The sequence below is a fragment of the Chelonoidis abingdonii genome, chromosome 3, assembly GCF_003597395.2.
Source record: "Chelonoidis abingdonii isolate Lonesome George chromosome 3, CheloAbing_2.0, whole genome shotgun sequence".
Taxonomy (NCBI): Eukaryota; Metazoa; Chordata; order Testudines; family Testudinidae; genus Chelonoidis; species Chelonoidis abingdonii.
The window spans coordinates 165,448,555-165,470,191 of NC_133771.1; the positions used below are offsets into that span (position 1 = coordinate 165,448,555).

A 21,637-nucleotide genomic window follows, 5' to 3' on the forward strand; every position below is an offset into this window, starting at 1 on the left:
TCACACCTCCCGCTGAGCCTCACCCCTTCCTGGCACCCAGAACCCCCCTGACGAGCCCACTCTGGATCACCCCGACTCACCACCTGCCCCCGAATCCCCACACACCAAGCCCTAACTAGCTGCACCTGGATCCCCACTCTACTGAGCACCTTTCCCTCTGCATCTGGACCCACTTGCTGAGTCCCCCCACACCTAGATCCCTGTGTTGAACTCTATTCACCCCACACTCAGATCTCCTCTTCTGAGCCCCAACCACCTACACATCACCCCCCGCCCACAGAGTCCCATTACCATTGCACTCAGAACCCCCCAGCAAGCCCCTGTGCATCCAGATCCCCCCTGCACCCAGATCCCCCACTGAGCTGCCTGCACCCAGATTGTCCCACACAGAACGCTCTCAACCCATACCTGGATCCCCCCACACTAAGCCCCTCCACACTTGGATCCTCCCTTGCTGAGCCTGCCTTCCCACACCTAGTGCACTTGGCAGAGGGGCAGGGTTCTGGGGTGTTTCTGGGGCAGGCCCGGTCCTTGTGCTGTGTCAGGGTTGGGTGCAGCCTCACCACTACTCCATGTCCCAGGAGGCGGGCTGGAAAGCTATCTCCCATCTCTGTGCAGCAAGTGGCTTGTGCTCCCCAATGCTATGCTGGAGCCTCCACATTTATTTGACAAAATTTGCAGAATTTTAAAATATTGTGTGCAGAATTTTTAATTTTTTGCCATAGAATGCCCTCAGGAGTATTATGTGCATCGGTCACAGAGTCTTTGCACCAAATGCCCATGAACCTGGAACTCCTGGAAGAGAAGCAGCATGACTACAAACCTCAGCTTCTTTAGAGGTAAATTATATTCTTTGGCTTAGCCTACATGCAATAATATTCATTAAAAAATATCCAGTTCCTGCAGATGGAAATGAAGGGAGAGAAAATCGTATCTTTGGCCTTTAGGCTGTCAAACTGTGTAGTTAAACAAGGTGGTTGGGGTGGGGTAAGGTAATATCTTTATTGGACCACCTTCTGTTGGTGGAAAGGTCAGGCTTTTGAGCTTCACAGAACTCTTCTTCAGATCTGGAGAAGGAAATTAGAGAGTCCAAGCTAAATACAAAGTGGGACATATTGTTAAGCATAAGGGATTCACACATGCTGTAGGGGACCACTTCAAATTAAGTGGGATAGTAGGCAGCAGGGTGTGTTACAAGTTGTTATAATGGGCCATAAAACCAGTTCTTGTTACATGTGTGGTTTTTAGGGTCCAGTAGAGTTATGGGTTCAAAAGACGAGATTGGGAACTAAGAGGTGTTGTGCAGGTATCCTTTGAGGATGAGGACTGAGAGGTCAAATATGAAGTGATTGCTTTGTGAAAAGTGTTTGCCTACAGATGATGGGGTGTGTTTTTTTCTTTAAAAAATTGTGTGTCTGTAATTCACCACACATGCAGCTCCACTATAGTTGTAATGCAGACAAGACTCAGGTGTTTCTAATACTGTGATCTTTACACAAGATTGTGTGTCTGATCACTGTCTCAATATAGCGTTTAGTATCACTTGAACTTTAGACAGTATTGCCAATTCTCATGATACTTGATGAACTTATTATGGTTGCGGCCCACAGACCAATGTGATTAAATGAGAATCAGTTAGATACAGCCATGACGCGTATACCTTCTTGTGTACAATTTTATGAGGTATTAGTTTCCAAAAAGTAGAGCTCCCAGGACTAGGAAGTTACCACATGACTGAGTGGTAAATAAAAACCTAGATGAATTAATGCCTATAACCTCTATACAGTCCTCAAACTTGGTTCTGTGAGTCAAAATTTTGGATGTACTTCCATCTGCTGTTGTGATGTACTAACTGTTTAGAAAAGTGTTTACTACAAAGGCTGTACAGAATGGAGTTAAATATGGAGCTAAAATAAGTGTCATATACAGCACTATTCCAGAGTTTTCCCTAAAACTGTATTCCATCCCAAACCTTGTGTTCCTTTACTGGAACCCTTCCACAAGCTTTAACTTGAGGTAAACTATTTTAGCATGATGTCTTTGTAAAGTTTTTCCCATGTGCTGAGATTGTCCATCATCAGAGGATGTGTATAAAACCTATTAGTAAAATGCTTGTCAATCTTATGTTTTGGAACATTAGTGGAGAATAGGCCAAGCTCTGTTTGGGGAAATGAACCTGTTGCTGTCAAAAATTGTCAGCAATTGATACCCCTAAATCAGTACTTGAAATAATGCTAGTGCACATGAGCAAACCATCTTAGGGGGGAGGGATGGATAGCTCAGCCGTTTGAGCATTGGCTTGCTAAATTGAGGGTTGAGTTCAATGCTTGAGGGAGCCATTTGGGGATTAGTCCTGCTTTGAGCAGGGGGGTGGACTTAAATGATCTCTTGAGATCCCTTCCAACCCTAATGATCTATGATTTCAGATTTGTCTGTGTGGGGTTTTTTCTTTACATGTAAAAGGCCTGTTCTACCCTTTGTCTCCAGGGAACAGGAACAGTTGTCTTATGTCCTACATACAGTGCTGCAGCTGCACAGCTGTCTCCATAGAGGTGTGCTGCAGCCATGTAGATGGTGAAGAGACTTAATTTCTGTCCAGAGTTGACATAAAAAATACCACCTCTGCAAGCAGCATAAGTGCTTTTCAACTACTGAAACCATTTTCAGCTGTTTAGGTGTCTCCTCCCTCCTCCCTGAGTCAGTCTCCATTTCCCTTCCTCCTGGTTAGTGGCAGGTAGGGTTGGCAATTTTGGTTGGATGTATTCCTGGAGATTTCATCATCTTTAATTCCTGCAGAATCCAAGCCACTCTTGGAGGACTGGCAACCACAGTGGCAGGTGGCTGCTCAGACAGAAGAGATGCCCTTCAATGAGGGAAAGGTGGCGGGAGGGGGTAGGGTTCTGGTGCTCTGGGCGGCAATCTGTTTCCTCCAACCCCCCGCAATAAGGCAGAGCCCGGGGGAGGGGCTAGGATTTGAGTGTCCCGATGAGCGAGGCTGAAGTTTTCCTTCCCCGAGGCGCGGGGACTCACTCGGAGCGCCCGACAGGGGCACAAAAGGAGGGAACGCGCCACCGACTCGTAGCCAATTCCGCGTCTCGGTCGCGATTCAAACCCGGCGACCTGGCCAATGGGGACTGTTGGCGCCCAACAGCTCGCAGGAAGGGGCGGGGCTGCGGCCGAAGCCTCGAGCGCCAGCGGCCCTGTAACCGTCGCTCGGGGTAGTGGTTCTCCTAGCTCGTTGACAGTCCCGCTCGTCCCCGGCTCCTACTGTGTCGCAGAGGCGATTCCGGCCAGGCCAGGCGGGGGCGGCAGCCCAGGTAAGGACCCGGGACTGAGGGCAGCCGGGGACCAGGACACACCCCCTCAGTGGCTTTCCCGGGAGGAAGGGCACCGTCCAGTCGCTTCCTCCCTCCCCTTCTCCTCCCCTCCCCCACGCTGCGGGGCTTCGCGATGCCGAGACGTTTCTCTCTGTGCTTCTGGGGGCTGGTGTTAAACTGCTCCGTCCCCGACCTCTCTCGCTCCTTAACGTCCCGCTAGCGGCGTTCGCATCTCCGAGCGGGCGGTGACAGGTTCCGTTATCCGGCTTCGCCTCCCTTCTACACGGCGGGGGGCGGACAGTAACCGAGGGGAGGCTCGTGGCGAGGGAGCCCCGCGACCTGAAGCGTCCATGAAAACAGGCGTGTAGCGCCCTCCCCAGCGCGCGAGACTGGCCGGCTGCCCTCCGGGGCGAGGCGGTGTCCGAGGGGACATGCTCCCCTACACCCTGCAAAAGAGCCGGACGACGGCTGAGTACCTCGCCTCTTCCGGGCTAACTAGCGAGGCGCGGGCGGGCTGAGGCCTGGGGCGCGCTGAACGCTGCGAAACAAACGAGCGAGACCTTGCATCGCGCGCAAAAACGGGGCTGCGGGGGGCTGAAGAGGAAAGTGATGGGCACGGGATCGTTTTCCTCTTCACCGTTCACTCTCTTTACTCGCACTGCCGGGAGGATTCCGGATCCACAAAACAAACGTGAGATCTGTTGCATTCCCAGGGCGAGCTCAAGCCATTTATCATTGAAGCGTTTCTATCAAGTTAAATGGGAAAAGTTTAAATTATGACTTTTTCTCTCCATTGTGAATGCTTCTGGTTGAAAGTCTATTTAAAGGGGACGAATGCACATTTTCTTCTCTAATATCTTCAAGATTTGCTTTGCAAAGACTGACAGATTTTCTCTTCAGTTGGGTATTTAGTAGTTGTCAGTGATGGTCTTTGTCAGTTGTTTTTCAATTTAAAATGTAAATGCTGTATAGAAATAGGAAGATGGAGTGGTGGTGGTGGTCTTTTCTTCTTTCTTTTTCTTAACACTGGCAAGAAATTAGGTAATGTAATGTGTAAATATATATATATATAAAAAAATATAATTTTTTTTTTGGCTAAGGGTGATTTGAAAGATCTGTGCAAAATACTTCTGTGGTAGTCACACTAATTGATTTTTTTTTACTTGACACTCAACTATTTACTATACTCTTTTGGTATATTTAATATAAGGATAGTAAAAGTCAGATCAAAATATTGTTTTGTTTGTGCTCTAAGCCTATTTATGTTTGCTTGCAAACACATTTTATTTTCCATGTTTTAAGTGCGTTAAACTATATGTAAACATGTATAATCTGACTTTTAAAAATAGTGTTTTATTCTTCTTAGTTCTTAAACAGTTAACTTGCTTATTCCATTCTTCCTAATCAAATCCTTACATTGGCACTATACAAATAATTCTAGATTGTAAGTATAATGATGATTACCCTGAACTTTTTGTATTCAGTTTTTCTTGATTTAATGTGAAAGTGGTATGAGTGATGGTATGGGCAAACATAATCTCCTAGGCCCCAATTGTACAAAAACTTACATATGTGCTTAACTTTATGCACTGTGAGCACTCCTTCCAGTGAAAGCTGTGCCTTTGTTAGTATTGTGAAGAGCTTTTCCTAAAGGGTGATTTAAATATTATTTAAGTACTGTACAGTCCATGACCTGGAAACTGCACTGTGAAACTGTAAAATGCAAAAGGCAATTTGAAGAGCAGCTAGAGTACACCTTGACCATAGGAGGACTGATGACATAACCTAGCTTAGAGACAGCCACTCTTCATTAAATATGTTCACTGCTGTTAGCAATGGTGGGAACAGTAGTATGGACGAGGTCCCATTGACTGCTGATACTTTAACTTAATCACGTTACCTAATCAGGTCCAGATTACACAATGGTTAAAATGGTGGTAGATGCCAGCATTTACGTGTTCAAGACAAGCAGACAAACAGTGGAAATGGTGGTCCTAAAATTATCTGTCATAGTTTATTTTTACAGAGTGTTTGAACATAAAACTAACTTCCCCTTTGTGAATACCTGCTGTTCCATTAGACATGACTACTGGCATGTTCTTCCTGATCTTCAAAGTATAGAGAGTCTCTCTTCACCTTCTGTCTTCTAGAAGAGAGAGACAGTTTTTCAGTATGCACAGCATAATGCACAAATGTTCAACTCTCCTCAGTGTTTCTCCTCCATATGGCAAAGCAGTGGGTTCCTTTGGAGTTCTACTAACATTTTCAAACAGGAAAAGTTTTTTTCAGTTTTATTTCTCCCTTCAGTCCTGGTAGGGAGATGGGCTACTAAAGGATTCTAAGGGAAGGAAGTATTATTGGATGCTCATTCAGTGGTTCAGAGGGGCTATAACTCTTTTTGCACTCCACAGCAGCAAGAGTGCAAGGAGATTTTAAGTCATGTAAGGGTAACATTTTGGTGATAAGACCTGGTCTTTTGGAAATCATTTTCCTGCCTCTTTCTCTCCTGATGTGAGGTGTGAGATAGCTAGTCCAAAGATCAGGTCAGTAAGAAGGGCAGGAGGCCTCCTGTATATGTCCCTGTTGTGTTGTCTCTGAATAGTCATCTGTCTCTTTAGATCACTTTTTGCATGTGTCAGTCAGTACCAGAGCTCTGAAAGTTCTGATGGCTCTCTAATTTGAAAGCATCCTCAAGATCAGGGGTTGGCAACCTTTCAGAAGTGGTGTGGCGACTTGTCATTTATTCACTCTAATTTAAAGTTTCGTGTGCCAATAATACATTTTTAGATGGTCTCTTTCTATAAGTCTATAACTAAACTATTGTTGGTTGTATGTAAAGTAAATAAGGTTTAAAAAAATGTTTAAGAAGCTTCATTCAAAACTAAATTAAAATGCAAAGGCCCCCGAACCAGTGGCCAGGACCTGGGCAGTGTGAGTGCCACTGAAAATGAGCTTGCGTGCCATCTTCAGCACCCATGCCATAGGTTGCCTACCCCTGCTCAAGATTCTCACCCCTTTTGGGCTATCAGCATTGGATCCTGAGCTCTCACAGAAAGAGGTGGGAGGTGGGATAACACAGAAAACAAATCCAATACGTTCAAATAAATTGGATTTACAGTATTGGAATTAATGTAGTTTAACCATTCTTTTAGGGCAGCCTCGCGATATGTGTTTGTGTGGCCTTGTTTGTTCTGCTGTTTTACCTGACCTTTATTGGTCTTTCTCAGGGATGCAGCAGAGTGGTTTTGCACATTCTGCCAATGCCAATAGAACTTCTGTTTTCTGTCCACCTCTCTTGAAGAATATGATCAGTGTGACAACCTTATAAACCTTTTTACCACACTGTCCACTGGCTTTACACAGCGTGCGGTGAAGTGACCTTGTCCCATACTACTAGCATGACTTATCATTCAAATAACTGGAATCTGAAGGTAGAGGATCTGTAAGTCCCTTGATTGTGGCATCCATGAACTCAACAAAAGTGAAGATTACCTGGAATAGGAAAGTCCTGGAATTGATTATTTTATTCTAGGACTTCAGTCAGATGGTCTCCTATGTTGGAATAGTGGAGAGAAAACAAAATGAACATCTGGTTATATCTTAGGCTGCATAATTAAGAAAGGCCTATGCAACTTTAATTTGGCCCCTTTGGGAGGAGTGTATGCATTATGATATTGTCTCTAATTACATAGAATATCAGGGTTGGAAGGGACCTCAGGAGGTCATCTAGTCCAACCCCCTGCTCAAAGCAGGACCAATCCACGGACAGATTTTTACCTCAGTTCAGTAAATGCCTCCCTCAAGGATTGAACTCACAACCCTGGGTTTAGCAGGCCAATGCTCAAACCACTGAGCTGCTCCAGGCCAATGGGAGATGCAGGAAGCGTCGCGAGCCAAGGGACGTACTGGCCGCCACTTCCAGCAGCTCCCGTTGGCCTGGAGCAGCGAACCGCGGCCAGTGGGAGCCGCGATCGGCCGGACCTTTGGATGCGGCAGGTAAACAAACCGGCCTGGTACACCAGGGGCTTTCCTTAAATAAGCGGTGTCTCAAGTTTGGGAAACACTGATGTACACCATAGAAAAATCCATGAGGAAATTTTAATAATTCTCTCTTCACAGCAGTTTCAATAATGTGCATTAAATAAGACATGAGGCAGTATGTCATTCAGTGAGAATTATATAGGTGCTCATTCAGTGAGTACGACCTAGCTTGTACATTGAATGAAATATGGATCTTGTGGAAAAAATAGTTTGTGATCATGTTACTAAGGACTGTATCATAATATATTCTTTGGGGGAGACGTAGATTAAAGTTGCATAAGCAGCCTTAATTCTGGTATTTCCTAAATTCTGAGTGCTTGACTTGGCAATTTTAATAATGTTCTTTTAAAATAGGTATTTTATTTTGGTGCACAATATGGATAACACATGTAGATTCAATAGATTTGGAATGCTTTATTTTTGCATTCCAGAATTGGCCATGACAATTGTGCTTCTGTACTAAAAGATTAGAGGTGGGAGAAAGGTGGGAATGAAGGCCTGGCTTAAATTTGTCATTTGATGTAATTTCCCCCCCCCCCCCCTTTTTTTTTTTTTTTTTTAAGGATTCTTTTTGGAAAATGCCAAACAGAAGATTTGCGACTGGTGAGGTGGTGATGGGTCGTTGGCCAGGAAGTGTCCTCTATTATGAAGTACAAATAACTAGCTATAATGACCTCACTCACCTTTACACTGTTCAATACAAAGATGGAACTGAGCTTGAGTTGAGGGAAAGCGATATAAGGGTAAGTGTTCATCTGTATAATTAACAATATTTAAAATCCATATTGAAGTCTTGACTAAGTTCATAATGTGTACTATATTAAAAGTTTTAAGAACCGTGATCCAACTTGCTATCTAAAAAACTCGGTGATATATTTTGAAAATGAAGGCCCAGGCCTGCAAGTATTCCACAAATAGAACTCCCATTAGAGGACTGTACCACACAATTGTGGAATTGCCTACAGAGCTGTTAGCTAGATGTTAAGTAGATTTTTGTTAAGTAAGCCAATTTAAAAAAACAAAATCTAAATTTGTTTAAAATACCCTTTTAAATACTATGTGCAGAGCAATAAAAAAAATACTCTCTTTGTAAGGTTATTCTGCTCCAGTGACAACTAGTAGAGTCCTTAGGGATGATGAAAGTAACACCATACATGCTCAGGCCCATCCTTCTCTTCCTTACTCTGTGCCATGTACCTGATACTTGCCTCTTAAATTTGTTCAGTTGCTATTACTTGTGAATGCCTTCCTGTAGGGCCTGCCTATGAGTTTCCCTTGAATGTAATATCCGTGTGCTAATGCATGAGACAGGAAGTCAGCTGACATCAGCAGAATGCTAAAACTGAATAGACACACAGTGCTGTCAAATGCATAAAGTAAACTGGGAGGAAGAAATTTCCATTATAGTATTACAGATAGAAGGTACAACCTTTTTTAGCTGTAGTTTTTAAATTGATAGTACTTTAAGATACTTCTTAATCTTGACCCTTACATGTGAGCTGCAAAAGAATGGAAGGAAGTATACTTCCTTCTCTTTTTGTGTGTGTGTATGTTGTTTTTTTTTGATGTGTAAAGGCTTGAAAGGTGCTTTTTAAAAAGATCTGAAAGATGGTAGGCCTAATTTTTAGATAGCAATCTTGTCTTCTGTGGTTGGCTGTGTTGTACAAGAAAAAATGGGATTCTGAATTCTCCACTAGAGATGGTAATTGTGGTTATGTATTATAGACTTGGATGAGGGATTTTTATCAGTGTGTTATCAGGTGCTTGTTCCAAGGATGATTAGATGACATGATGGTAAAAAAAAATCCTGAATCCTCTCAACATTTCAGTTTTCACCATTGGTAACTCGTGAAATTATGTAGAATAGACTATTTAAGACTTCAACAAAGAGTACAAAAGTGGATGAAAGAGAGGTAATTTAAATTTATAAGCAAGTTATTTAAAATAGCTGCTCAACACAAAAGAGTGAAAGGAATTATGTGAACTCTTTTTGTTCATATGAGAATCTGTTTGTTAGAGGTTTCTTATGGCTCCTGATGAGGTTAGAGTTGTTTTTAGAAAGAAAAACATGTTTAAATGATAGGAAGCATGCATATGAGGACTAGAGAAAACTTGTTCCATTCAGTTTGGGGCAGAGTTACTCTCTAGTCTAAACACTGCTTTTCTGAGCAATATTTAGGAATTTTGATAATGAAGGGAATAAAAATCTGCTGCACTGTCATGGTTTTCACCACCACTCTTGGGACAAAGAAACTCCTCTCTTTCCTGATCCTGAAATATGTTCAGATCAGGTGAAGCGAAGGGACCAGAGATATTAACGTCTCCTTGACTGTGTCCTGAACAAGTCCTGAGAAGAGAATCTAAGATTTCTACTACCGGTCCCTTCCTAATCAGTTTTTTCCATAATCTTTATCACTTTTCTACTTGTCTAACTAGGTTGGTTTTACCCAAGTACGACAGATATGCCCGTTGCTATGCCAGGGCAAAGTAAAAGTGATGGATAAAATTTGTCTTGCCCCCAGATTAGGTATCTGAATTTTGTGCTAAATACTGTACAAGTGATTATTTTTTACAGAAACTGAACAAATATCAAGTGCTGTATTTTTTTAAAAAATCTTTTACTCATTTTTTTGCCTCTCCTGTGTGTGTATGATCTGTCGTCTTATGAGGAAGCAGGACTGAATTTGAGAAACAAAACCTAAAAGCTATAAAAAGAGTCTTTGGTGCCATCTTAGTCACTGCCAAGCAAAGGTTTTCCCTCTATAAAAGACTATGCAAATAGGAAATAAGGGAGGCTATTAAAATGAAAGTTTACTTATTTTTAAAATGTTTTAACACTCTTCTTTATGTGCATTTTATACATCTTAAAAGGATTTGTTTGCTGTATGTTAGAGCCTCTGGCAACAGAACCCTGAAAACAACTGGTTTGTAAGAATAAGAAACATAACAAACAGGATACTGTTTAAGTTAACCTAAAATCTTAATCTGTTTCTCACAACAGAGCTTCACATTGGTGAATTACAGGTCCTTACCTTCCTTGTGTAAACTTAGATGATTTGTATGAGCACAGAACAGAGTGGGAATTTTCTCAGTCATCAGTGAGGGCCTTGGATGTGTTTGAATAGAGTTTTGCTCCCAAGTGGTGGGGTTTAGATTTAACAAATTGAAGCAAAATAATATTCAGCACACTGATCAAAAAATCTAAAAAGCAATGTCCTCACCTTAAAAGTCCTACCAGCAGCCTTTTATACTGACTATCCTCCAACTTCAGCGCACCTATTGACTATAATTGCAGAAGCATAGCACAGGAAAGAATAGCTTTCCAAGTAGGCAGGTCCCCAAGCCATTGTGGGTAAAATTTCCAAATAGTTCCCAAATGACTTAGACATTTAAATTTTTACTGAAAGTCAGTAGGATGTTGGCCTCTAAATCACTGTGGCCTTGTCACCATTATCAAAGACAGGTGGTTTCTTAATGCAAATTAAAAAACTGAGTTAGCGTAGGCTACCAACTTAACCTGCTAAATTGTGCGAAAGCTACAGATTACCTCGTCTTCCCTAGGATTTGACATAAAATAGCCTTATTTGATTGAGGTAATGTCTACACTGGCAATTGAACGACAGAACTCTCCCCTGCCCCCTCCGACAAACGTTTTGCTGGCAACAGGCACCAGTGTGACCAGCGCTTTGTTGGCAGGAGCACTCTCCTGCCAGCAATGCAAATGCCACTCGTTGGGGGTAGAAGTGTTTTGTGGCAGGAGAGCTGACAGAGTGGCTACACTGTGTGGCTGTAGCGACATGGCCATGTCGCCCGAAGCTATGTAGTATAGACATAGCTTTAGACATACCATCTTAGGTGGTTTTGAAAACTTTACCCTTGCAGTTTTATATGTGAAAAACAATATCTTAAACTTCATCCGGAAACTAATGTGGATCCTGAAACATTGGTGTTATGCGTTCTTAGTGAGAAATACTGCTTTTTAAATTGGCTGCAACATTCTACAGCACTCTGTTTCCTGGTTGATTTAAAGTGTGTTGCTTTGTGCAAAACACACTGCAGTAATCTAATCGTTAGGTGATAAACGCAGAAGTAACAGAGTTCACATCTGAATGAAGTGGTTTCAGTCACCTGGTCAGATATAGATGACTCTTCCTCACCACAGCTGCTAATAAGATCATTGAGCAGTAGCTGGGAATTCAACCATACTGTCACAATGCAAACTTTAACAAGTAGTAGGCAGACACCTTACATTAAAAGGAAGATAATTGTTGTCATGTAATACTTTATAGTTGCTTCTCCTAGATAATCTTAGTTTTATTTTAGACTGAGGTCTAGTCTACACTGTAAACTTACATGGGTATAACTATGTCACTGAGGGATGTGAAAAATCCACATCACTGAGCAATGCATTTATACCAAGCTAACTTCTAGTGTAGACAGCGCTATGTCAAGGGGAGGGCTTCTCCTGTGAGCATGTTAATCCACCTCAGTGAGAGGTGGTACGTCTGTCGATGGGAAAAGCTGTCCTGTGTAGCATCTTTGCAGAAGTGCAACAGCTAGGTCTCATCCGTACCTCTAATCTCTACAATCTCAGGGAGAAGTCATCCAACAGAATTAGTTGAACGGATGACAGTGAAATAGAGCTGGGTGGTATCAGCATGCTGAAAATACTGTATTTCAGTTTTCCTCAGGGACCTGTTTCCCCTGTTGTTCAGTGTGTACACAAGTTTGAGTTCTGCAGAACTCAGTGAGAGAGTACAGATGACAGAAAATTTCCGAATATTATTTTCTGCAATATCTGAGACAAGATCTCTGAGGGCAGCCTGTTTACTCCTGCTGGGATTGTTAGAAGAGTCATTGGGATCATAGACAGCTGACATGAACACCTTGATCTTTACTGCTGCTAGAAGGAGCATGTATTACAATGTTGTTAGTGCAGTCTCTGTGATATACCCAGGTCTGCACCCAAATTTGGCAAGGGTTAAGGAGACCTGAAGCAACCAGGTACTCAAGCCTGTCTCGCCTCAGTTGCTTCAGTATTAACCAGAAATGGAAGAATAGGGACTAAATACTAATGAGATTGTCGCTTGACTAAATACTAATGAGATTGTCGCTCCATCTTGGTCTTGTATAATGTTAGCTGAGTAGGGAAGCTTTGCATTACGATGGTCTCTGCTCAATTACTAGAGCTGGAAATTGAGTCCCTTTGAGTCCTAAATTTACTACAAATATTTAAACATTTTTATAGGTATTAGATGTTTTCAGTGGTACAAATATATATTGAGAAATAACAGCTAAAATTACTATGTCTAATTCTATTTTTATGACAACTTATTCTTTCATTTAGCAAAACCTTTACAAATCATATTTAATGTTTCCTGTTTCTTTCAGTCTGTATCATCATTTAAACCTCGAAAAAGCAATTCTTCCTCAAGTTCTCCTTCCAGACGCAGTGGTAGCAGATCCAGATCTCGTTCTCCTGGTCGGTCAGCAAAAGGCAAACGTCGTTCTTCCTCCCAAAGCAGAGAATCTAGAGATGAGAAAAAGAAAACAATTCGGGAAACTAACTTAACTCTTCTGGTATTGGATTCATTTCTGATTGAGATCTTTCTACTTGCACTGATATGTACTGTGTTCTATAAACATGTATAGTCTAAAATGACATTTTTTAGAGGAGTGAAAACTTTGAAGATTTGGATCTGTGGGTATGTGTCTAGGTTTAAAGAAAAAATTAATAGTATTGTAAATACAATTTGAAACAAATGAACTTCCCAGTTGCTATTATAAGTGTAGTATTGCTTATGGTCAGTGCCTGGCTGCAGAATATTGCTCAGGAAGCTCCACTTTCATTTTAACAAAATAAATTCCCTAGTGTGGCAAATTGCCGGTACTGTTCTGCTGGGTCTCGCGCTTTCTCTTCTTTGGGGTAGGTTCAGGGCGCTATTGCTTGTCTCTGAACCGGTTCTTAATTACTCCACTAGTGTCCTTGGAGGAGGGGAGTGGAGAGGGAGGGACCTGGGCCCGTCCTCTACTCTAGGTCCCAAACCAGGGGCCCTGAGGGTTGTGGTGAACCACTTGAACTAGCGGTTCCTTCCCCTGGGTTACTTCCCTCTCCTACCCTTCAGCTTGTGAAGGGCTTCTTGCCTCCCTTCTACACAAGCCTGGTGCCCCTTACCTAGGGTTTTTTCTGGACTTTACAATCCACCGCAGCACTCCTCCAAATTTTCTATTTCTCTCTTATCAAACTCTTCTCTTCTCCAACTTCTGCAACCTGCACTCTGCTCCAATCAAACCTTCCTCCTTCAACTCCCACACTGTCTGACTGAAGCAGGGGTTTTTATCACATGACTGAAGTCAGGTGCTCTAATTGGAGTCAGGTACTCTAGTTAATCTAAAGCAAACCTTCCTCCCTTGGCAGGGAATAAGGCCCCCTGCTAATACTCTCATGCTGCCCTCTGGCCATGCTGTATCACACTAGCTTACATGAGTATGAAACTTGAAAATGTAAACCAAGTGTAAAGAGCTGCAGTAATACCTCCTGAATTTGCACAGAACTTGAAGTGCTAGTTCTAACAGGTTTGAACTGTCCCACTTATCTTAATCGTTGCTAATATTGAAATCTAAAGATGAATATCTGTGGTGCACACTGAAAATGTGGAGATAACAAAGTCAAATTTAGTATCAAAACAGGTGCAGCAGTATTGATTATTTTCACAATTAATTAAAAACCTGTATATTAAAAATATGTCTGAAGTTGCTGCAGAAAGTTGGGATTTTGGTGCAGAATTTAGGACTAGCTTGCTGTGGAGTATATGTGACCTTGCCTATGCGTGAGGTTGCATAAATGTTTTCATTATAAAGGATTGCTTTCTGATAGCTTTTAACTGTCAAACTTTTGGTTTTCAAGCTGAAATTTTGCACGTTTGTTCTAACCTGGAAGTGAATTTGTGTTGAAAATTTTGATTAAAAATGGACAAGCAGCTTTTGAGAATGAAGGTTAGCAGGGGTGACACATGTCTGCTTTATAAGAACTTTTGTTTTGAAGTGCTTCAGTGAGGAGATGGGAACTTGAAATAAGGCTGGGACATAATTTCTAGTTTAAAAATGTGCCTTTCACTGATCCATTGAAATTATTTTTCATTTGGCTGAGTTATAACTGCTTAAAAACATACTGTGGTTTGTGCTCTGGATTTTTGTTTTATAATGACCTAATTTTCTACCTTTCAGGTGACTTAAAAGGCCAAGGCCTTAGCTTATTGGCGATGTGCCCACATGTTGTGTTTCTAATGACTTGTGGCCCACAATTCTCCTGTGCATGAAGGTCCTCATGTGCTTAACAGTGGGGTTTAAACTTGCTTAAAGCTTAGAGAGCGGACATTTTGATCACTGGCATGATAGGAGTGACTTGCTCCTGAAGAATTCGTAATTTTGGTCTGTTTCCCTAGTTACAGGCAGGTTTTTCTGAGTCTCCCTGCTGTGAAGCAGAAACTGAAACCAAAACCAAAATTTTATTTCGTCAGTTACATTTTTCCAGAGCTGTGCAGCCAAACTTCAGATTTGTCTGAAGGACATATTTGTCTCCTATTTTTTTACTATGGAAAAGTATAGTGTTAAATGGCGCCTTTTTGACTTGGCAGGTCTGCTCCTTTTTTGTGTATATCTGCAGAAGAAACAATTTTGGGAGAGTGAATTAGCTTGTGTAATAAAATGGTTAAATGGATACTCTTTTTGTAATTGACATTTCAATTCACTGAGTTAAAAGTGATTTAGGAACTGCACCTTCCTCTGAATTCCCCCAACTTATCCTGTTTTACTATTGCATTTTCCTACTCTTAAAGGAATTATCTCCCCTTTTTCCTTTAAGACTCATCCAAACAGTGGAGATTGCATTTACTCATTTTCAAAAAATGCTGCCAGGTGCACAAAGTAAACAAATGGGGAGGGATAACAAAACACCTCTATTTTTTTCAATTATACTAGTCTACTGTTGTGACAGATACCTCTGTCAGTAAATACTTTTTAAATTATTCATTATGTACTTATTTTAATTCAATGGTAGCATTTAAAAATTATTTCTTTTTCAAACTAGAAACTGAATGAGAACAACACTAGCAGGTATAATGGTGAACCTGATAGTACAGAAAGGAATGATACTTCCTACAAAATCTTACAGGTAAGAGAGCTAAGAACTGTGTATCTTATGGCCACAGTAAATCTGCAGCGTTAGCAGAAAAAAGTGTTTGTTACAGTAACTCCTTGCTTAATGTTGTAATGTTTCTGAAAAATGCTACTTTAAGTGAAACGATGTTAAGCGAATCCAATTTCCCCATAAGAATTAATGTAAATGGGGGAGGGGTAGATTCCAGGCAAATTTTTTTGCCAAAGACTATACATACACACCACACACACACCCCCACACACAGAGCAATGATGATTATGAAGCTTGGTTGAGGTATCAGAGTCAGATGGTGGAGTATTTCCCAGGAAATGCCTTACTGCTAAATGATGAACAAGAACTCAGGTGAGCCTTCAAAGGTGAACACATTGTTAATGTAGCCTCACACTTTACAAGGCAGCATGAATGGAGAGAGGGGAGACAGCATGGCAGAGAGAGAGAGAGAGAGAGACAGACTTGTATGTGAGAGAGAGAGATGCGCATTGCCTTTTTAACTACACTGACCCCACTCTTAAGTATACTGCCTTTTAACATAGATGAGCAAGTTGAGACAGCAGCTGCTGCCAGCAAGCTCCCTCCCTCCTGAGCCCTGTCATGTTCCTACCTGCTTTATGGAGATGGGGGGCAGGAGTGGGGAGAGGAGGACACCCTGACATTAGCGCCCCTTTTCTCTCCCTTCTCTCACCCCCTCCCTCCCCCCGGTGACCAGATGTCCTGATAATATTTGGGGCTTTGTCTTATATAGGTGCCTATTACCCCCTGTCCCGATTTGTCACCCTGCCCCTTCTGCACAGCAAGCAGGAGGCTTCCGGGAGCAGCTCCAAGTCAGAGGGCAGGAGCAGCACATGGCAGTGGGGGGAGGGACAGCTCGCCTGCTGGGCAGCTGCCGTATAGGGAACTTAGGGGAGCAGGGAGCTGGTAGGGGGTCTGCTCGTCCACCCTAGTTCGAAGTCCCCACCAGCTAGCTCCAATGGCTGCTCTTTCTGCAAGCAGTGGACAAAGCAGGCGGCTGCCAAACAATGTTATAAGGGAGCAATATGCAACTTTAAACGACCATGTTCTCTAACTGATCAGCAATGAAACAATGTTAACTGCTGCTTTTTAAAATAATTTCTTCTAGCAGGGGAAGATGATTGTTTAGGTTAACACTTATCTGAAGGGAGGACTAGGGCTTGTAGAATTGGAAAGGGTGGAAACAAAGCAGACAAGTGTGGAGGGGAGGGAATATTAAGCAGAATGTTTGCCTTTTGGCTGTCGTCTCTTCTACTGCTAATATAGTTGAATACCTTCTAACGGGGGAAAAATGCATTGTACTTCAATGCTCAGATCTGAGTAATGTTCTCTTGATTACACCACTCTATAGAATAAGACATGATAATTGATTGGTTTTTGTAACCTTTTATTCTTTATCAACAGAAAGTTGAATCAGAGCTAGAAATTGGGCATATGCTTGACAAGTACACCTTACATCCAAGAAGACACAAGAAAAAGGAAGAAATATTTTTGGAAGAGAGAGTTTTTGAGACAGCAAAAACTACTGAAAAAGTATCAACAGAAACAAAGGAGCTAGAGTTTGGTGGAAGAATTGGTATGTATATTAACAATAGTGATAGTCACTGATTTATTTTTACTTGATATCACGTTGCCATTCTCAAAGATTCCCCCCCCACCCCCCACATACACACACATTGGGGTCATTCATCTGGTGCTAGTGTATCTTGTTTGCCTTTGGTAACATTGATTCCTCACGTTTGGTTCTGTTTGACCTGCTGTGAGGAAGATGAGTGATTATCATGATCTTTCTCCTTGAAGTTACTAGAATAAGCATCTTTAAATTTCATAATTTGAAAAGCCAGTTGTCTCAAACTCAGATATTCCACCTTTTTGGAGAACTACTGAAGGCAAATGTACTTTGTACTTCAATGGAATTAGTATGATCATTTTATTTTTTTAAAAAGCCAATTGGAAAGTAACTGGGTTTAATGCTGTGAAAATAAAACAAGGAAAATTTTGGCTGAATAATGGGATGTCAGTGATTTCTGACCATTAGTTGATTGAAATCTGGAATAGATTGCAAAGGGAAATAGTGGAATACCATTGTGTTAGGACACTGGGTTTTCAATCTTACGTTCTTTGTTATCACAGAAGTAGCCTTTTGGGGTTAAAACTAGAGAGGACAAAACTAGAAAAAAATCCATGAGAGAAACCATCTTGCATTTAGTTCTGTGAATACAGACACCTGTAATGTGAAACATTTTCACACTGTGTCTATGCTAACCACCACTGCCTGTTGCCTGTGGCTACTTATTTATTAATTTATACAACATACTGTATGTGGACACAACCCTTGAATAAATCCCTTTGTATCTATAGCTGTGTGGTGAACTCCTTTTATTAGCAGGTATTGGTAGGTAAGCAAGTCTATGGGGGGAAAAAAAGAGTTCAGGAGAGTTGGCAGCTTTTTAAAGATATATCCCAGTGCATGGGAAAGATAGGAAGTACGGTAAAAGACCACACTGACTTAACCAGGAGCTCTCTTCTGTTGGCATAGAACAGCTACATAAGCAGTCTTACAGCGGCACAGCTGCATCAGTACATCTGTAAGCTTGCTACTGTAGACATGGCCTGACTTAGACATGTTAGTTGACTTCAGTCAGCAGGGACTGATGAAATACATGCTATAATATTTAAGGAACTGGCTGAAGAGATCTCTGAGCCATCCGCAATCATCATTCCGAACCTGTGGAGGATGGGAGAGATCAGAGAGCAAATATAACAACTATGTATAAAAGGGGAATAAGGACAACCTAGGAAATTATAAACCAGTCATCTTAACTTGGTACCTGGAAGGATAATGGAGCAAATAATCAAGTTGTGAGTTCCTAGACAACAAGGTGATAAATAATAGCCAACTTTGGTTTGATATGATTTGTTCTTGACAAATCCATCTAATATCCTTTGACAGGGCAGCGAGCCTTGTGGATGGAAAGAAGTAGTAGATTTGATATCTCAGCTTTAATGAGGTTTTTGATTCTGTCTCACATGCCCATCTCATAAGCAAACTCTGGAAATATAGCCTAGACAAACGTACTATGAGGTGGGTGCACAACTGGTTGGAAAATCGTACTCAGAGTAGTTATCAATGGTTCACAGTCAAGCTGGAAGGGCATACAGAATGGGGTCCTGCAGGAATCTGTCTTGGGTTCTATTCAATATCTTTTCAAATGATTTGGATAATGGCATAGAGAATAACACTTATAAAATATATGGATGATAGCAAGCTAGGAGGGGTTGGAAGTGCTTTGGAGGACAGGATTAGAATTCAAAATTATCTTGACAAACTGGAGAAGTGGTCTCAAATAGGATGAAATTCAACAAGGACAAATCCAAAGTACTACACTTAGGAAGGAATAATCCATGGCACTGTAGCAGGATTTCAGACCGTTGGGAGAGAACGCCCCCTTTTGGTGAATGTGGCTTCTTGCAGTAAGGGTGGGGAGGCCTACCAGACAGAGATTAGGGAACTTCCCTTGGCCTCAGAGTGGTGGGAGCTAGCAGTTAGAGTCTATGGCTGCCCTTGGCCTCAGGGCTGTGGGGCCTAGCAATAGGCTAGGGGGACCTGGGCCCGTCCTACTCAACCAGGTCCCAACCCAGTGTCTTGCGGAACCAGTAGTCCTGGCTTCAGGCTTAGGTCCCTCGCTCAACAAACATGTTCCCTGGACCACTTCCTACCGTTGGTCTTGGATCCTGTACTTCCTTCAGGATTAGCAGCCTTCCACCTCCCACATTCTCTGCAGTCGACTGGGCTCTGCAGGCTGGAGCTCTAGCAGCTCCCTGGCAGGAGCCTGTAGCATGCATCTGCTTTTCTCCTCAGTCAGCCCAGATTGAGCTGAGCTGTGACCTTTTATATACTGCTTCCAGATGGAGTATGCCCCAGGGGTTGTGTGGGGGGGGGTGACCTCCTGAGCCTAAAGTGCGTGGTTAACCCTTGTGGGGTTGGCACACCCCCTCACATGTGCACATACAAAATGGGAAATTACTGTCTAGGAAGGAGTATTGTAGAAAACGATATGGGAGTTATTAAACTTGTGATCTGCTATAAGAGTCAACACTGTAATACGGTTGAGGGGGGGAAAAACGGCAAACGTTGTGTGTTGTGTGATGTACTAGCAAGAGTGTTTTATGCAAGACGCGAGAAGTAATTCTTCCATTCTGCTCAGCAGTGATAAGGCCTCCACTGGAATACTGTGTTCAGGTCTGGGCACCACACTTCGTAGACAGTCCAGAGGAGAGCAACAAAAATGTTTAAAGGTCTAGAAAACAAGACCTACAAGGAAAGACAAAAAAATTGGATTAGTTAAATCTGGAGAAGAGAAAGTTGAGGGGGGACTTAACTGTCTTCAAGTATGTAAAAGGGTTGTTAGAAAAAGAGGGGTGATAAGTTGTTTTCCTTATCCACCGAGGACAGGACAAGAAGTAATGGGCGTAAACTGCATCAAGGACATTTAGATTAGACATTAGGCAAATGTCCTAATTGTAAAGGTAGGTCAGCATTGGAACAAATTACCAAGGGAGGTTGTGGAATCTCTGTCACTGGAGGTCTTTACAAACAGGTTAGACCAATACCTGTCAGGGATATTATAGATAATACTTAGTCCTGCCTCGTCTATGGATGAGGTGACCTACTGAGGTCCTCTCCAGTCCTACCTTTCTATGATTCTATTTTTTGTCTTTTGCTTGCACTGTGTGACTAATCAAGATAATCTGTCTCCACTGGCACTGGATCTAATATTCTAAATTAACCTGTCAGCTGTTATCCTTAAATAAAGAGTCTAGATGAAAACACAGTGATCTTAAAATTACACTGATCTAATTACATTGAACCTAGTTTAAATTAAAAAAAAAAAAAAAAAAAAATACACCGACCAACTTCACAACTCGTTGAGCTGGCAGTTTTAAGATTCCCTGTCTTAAAAGCAATTTAGTTATCTAAGGTTATGCAATTCTTTGTTTATAATAGTCTGTTTCTAGAGGGAGTTTTACTCTAAAACAGCAACACCAATTTATAGAAATGGCAGCTTATATAATTTATATATGGTTTTACATTACAGAATTTTTTTTTACCACCCTCTTTCTGGTATTAAGGTAACTCTGGAGTGAGTGGTTTGTTTACAGAACTCCCCTTTTTTAAAAACAAATTATGTAGCATGGTATTTTTTTAAAAAATTGGCACTTATTTAGGATGATTATTCCACTTGTGGCTAACACAGCCATTGTAAACACATGGTGGTAATCTTTGATAGCATTACATGCAATTGTTTGTTTTATCAAATAAGTGTTTATCCTTGTATGAAATAATGTATGGGTTTGTTAATCTACAGATTGAAAATTGCTGTTCTAATGGGATGATTTTATTTTCCAAGTTTATCTTTTACTGTTGTGTGTTTTCTGTTTACAGGGGCCTTTTGCATGATCTTTTTCCTGCCTGCCACTGTATTTTATTTGCTGTTGATGTGCAAACAGGAAGACCCCAGTGTTATGAACTTCCCTCCTTTGCCAGCATTTGACAGTTTATGGGAGACCAGAGTGTTTGGTGTCTTTCTTCTGTGGTTCTTTCTTCAAGCTCTGTTTTCATTACTGCCAGTTGGAAAGGTAAACTTCTAGTAGTAAATGTGTTCTGGAGGGTTTTGTGGACTGGGTTGAAAAAAGGTTTGATTTCATTATTTGAAATACTGTTAATTAACCAATAACTATATATATCAATACTATATTGGAATATAACTACTTCAGATTTGCTGAAAGCTTAAATTACACAACTGCCACCCTGAAAACCCTTGCTGACAAAAGTCTGATTTCTGGTCATATATCCCAGTACCTTCAATACACTACACAGTAACCATTTATCATTTAGGTATCAAGTAGTAAAATGGACTTGATGCACTGATAGAATCCTAGAAGAATGTCATATGGCAACTTTTGAACATATACATTTTTACCAGCTTCTGTTACTGAGTTTCTATTTGGTTCCATCACTACATCAAATAGAGGGGAGAGTATTTTCTTCAAGATATAAGCTTCATTGCTGGGAAAGTTGCTTGCTCAC

General features: G+C 41.6%; 1 protein-coding gene across 5 annotated transcripts in view; it reads left to right on the top strand.

Moving 5' to 3' along the window:
- The window catches only part of LBR (lamin B receptor), a 77,843-nt gene that overhangs the window by 31,101 nt on the left and 25,105 nt on the right, over positions 1 to 21,637 (top strand). For 2 of the 5 annotated variants that reach the window (XM_032793596.2, XM_075064307.1), the window contains exons 2-6: positions 7,922 to 8,101; positions 12,750 to 12,938; positions 15,448 to 15,531; positions 16,951 to 17,122; positions 20,993 to 21,186. In XM_032793596.2, the coding sequence (XP_032649487.1) occupies positions 7,937 to 8,101; positions 12,750 to 12,938; positions 15,448 to 15,531; positions 16,951 to 17,122; positions 20,993 to 21,186 (804 nt within the window). In that variant the 5' untranslated portion in view covers positions 7,922 to 7,936. Of the gene's footprint in view, positions 1 to 725; positions 840 to 2,996; positions 3,318 to 3,364; positions 4,009 to 7,921; positions 8,102 to 12,749; positions 12,939 to 15,447; positions 15,532 to 16,950; positions 17,123 to 20,992; positions 21,187 to 21,637 lie in introns of those variants that run through there. The other 3 variants (XM_075064305.1, XM_032793593.2, XM_032793594.2) reach the window with 3 other exon arrangements.